This window comes from Alexandromys fortis, unplaced genomic scaffold, assembly GCF_014885135.2.
Source record: "Alexandromys fortis isolate MF-2015 unplaced genomic scaffold, M_Fortis_MF-2015_v1.1 scaffold_447, whole genome shotgun sequence".
Taxonomy (NCBI): domain Eukaryota; kingdom Metazoa; phylum Chordata; class Mammalia; order Rodentia; family Cricetidae; genus Alexandromys; species Alexandromys fortis.
In genome coordinates this window covers 100,285-102,256 of record NW_026068354.1, presented here as the reverse complement: position 1 = coordinate 102,256, position 1,972 = coordinate 100,285, and the positions used below count along the sequence as shown (strand labels likewise).

The following is a 1,972-nucleotide window of genomic DNA, read 5'->3' as shown; positions in this document are numbered from 1 at the left end:
CACTCAGTGGTCCCAGGAAGCTGTAGTTTGGATCAGCAATGGAGAAGTTCATCCTCCATGAGCCCTTGTGAGATCATGGGAATCTGACCAAACATCATAGAAACCTAAACATTGAATTTCTTTTTTGGGGCAATCCCTCCTCTATTCTGTCTCTCCTGAAATGTAACTAACATTATTTATTTCTTCACTCTGAATCTGCACTGATTCCTCTAAACCCGATGGATATTCATTTCCTTTGATATATCTATGAGCCAATAGGCTAGGAGAATGGTTCTTAATCTGTGTGTTGCCACCCCTTTGGGAAATTCATATTAGATATTTACACTATGATTCATAACAGCAGCAAAATTACAGTTTATAAAGTATCAAAAGAAATAATTTTATGGTTTGTAGTCACCACTCATGAGGAATTATATAAAAGGGTCACAGTATTAGGGAGGTTGAGAACCACTGACCTAGACTTAAATGTCAGGAAAGAAGGGATTTCACCTATTCAGTTCTATGTGAGAGCTAGATCTTAAACCAAGGAACATGGCAAATACTCTGTGAATACCTGCTGAATAAATAAATTTCAGAGTAAGGTGTTATTTCTGAGTTAAGGGAATCGTGAGGAGAAACAGCAGCTGTCACCATTTTTGAATACCTACTATTTACTATTTAAGAATATATTATTAATAAATACATTATATAGTACATTTTACTTAATCCTCTGACCCATTAAATAGAAAATCTAGAGTGAGCTGGAGTGGTGCATGCTGGTACCATCTCAAAACTCAGAAGACTGTGTCAGGAGGGTGATGAGTCGCAGGCTACTATAACTACAGTATAGAAAAGACTATCTCAAATTAGCAAAAAAAAAAAAAACAGTGAAAAACCAAAAGCAAACAACAACAAAAAAAACCATTGGCACTGTGAAATAATCTCTACATTATCCGTTGTCTTAATTTTATGTATGAGAAGAATGAATACATTGACTAAATTGGGCAGTAACCTCTTGGCTAACAGTTGATTGTGACTAACTGAAAGTCACTTAATCTGACTCCAGTTCTGCCTTTTCATTAGATTTTATTCTTGTTATATCTCAGAAGAAAAAATTCTCCTATGACAGACAAGCCTCTTCAAGGCCCCCTTCATGTCCTTGTTCCTTAAACTATAGATAAAGGGGTTCAACATGGGAGTCACCACTGTATACATTGCAGCAGCTGCAACATCCTTCTCTGTGGACTCTACAGAGTGGGGAAACAGATAGACGCTGAAGAGTGTCCCATAGAAAACACAGACAACACAGAGGTGGGAACTACAGGTAGAAAAGGCCTTTGAACTCCCACCCGAAGTCTTAACCCTAAGGACAGCAAATACAATATGGACATAGGAGATGACAATACTTACAAAGGGGACCATGAGTACTGTGCCTCCAAAGCCAGAAAGCACTAACTCATTGACATGAGTGTCAGAACATGATAGCTTCAGAACAGAGGTAATGTCACAGAAAAAATGAGCTATTTCCCCAACAACACAGAAGGACAGTCGAGCCATGAGGAGAGTGTGAGTCAGAGCAACTACGTTGGTGAGGACCCAGCACAGGGCAAGCATCAGGGCACAGAATCGGGTATTCATGATTGTGGAATAATGGAGAGGGCGGCAGATGGCCACATAGCGGTCATAGGCCATCACAGCCAGGAAGAAGCTGTCCAGATCACCAAACATCATAAATAAGTACATTTGCGTTAGACAGCCAGTATAGGAGATGGTATGGCGCTGAGTCTGAACATTAAACAACATCTTGGTCACTGTAGATGATATTAAACCCATGTCAGCAAAGGACAGGTTGGCCAAAAAGAAGTACATAGGAGTGTGGAGGTGTGGATCAGAGCCAATGGCCAGGATGATGAGCACATTCCCAGTCAAGGTGACAAGATACATACACAGGAAAATCCCATAGAGTAGCCACCGTTGCTCTGGAAACCCTGAT

General features: G+C 40.2%; 1 protein-coding gene across 1 annotated transcript in view; it reads right to left on the bottom strand.

Moving 5' to 3' along the window:
• Positions 1–1,074: 1,074 nt before the first annotated feature.
• The window catches only part of LOC126495355 (olfactory receptor 1N1-like), a 10,162-nt gene continuing 9,264 nt past the window's right edge, over positions 1,075–1,972 (bottom strand). The window contains exon 2 of the mRNA XM_050132964.1: positions 1,075–1,967. Within this exon, the coding sequence (XP_049988921.1) occupies positions 1,075–1,967 (893 nt within the window). The remainder of the gene's footprint in view (positions 1,968–1,972) is intronic.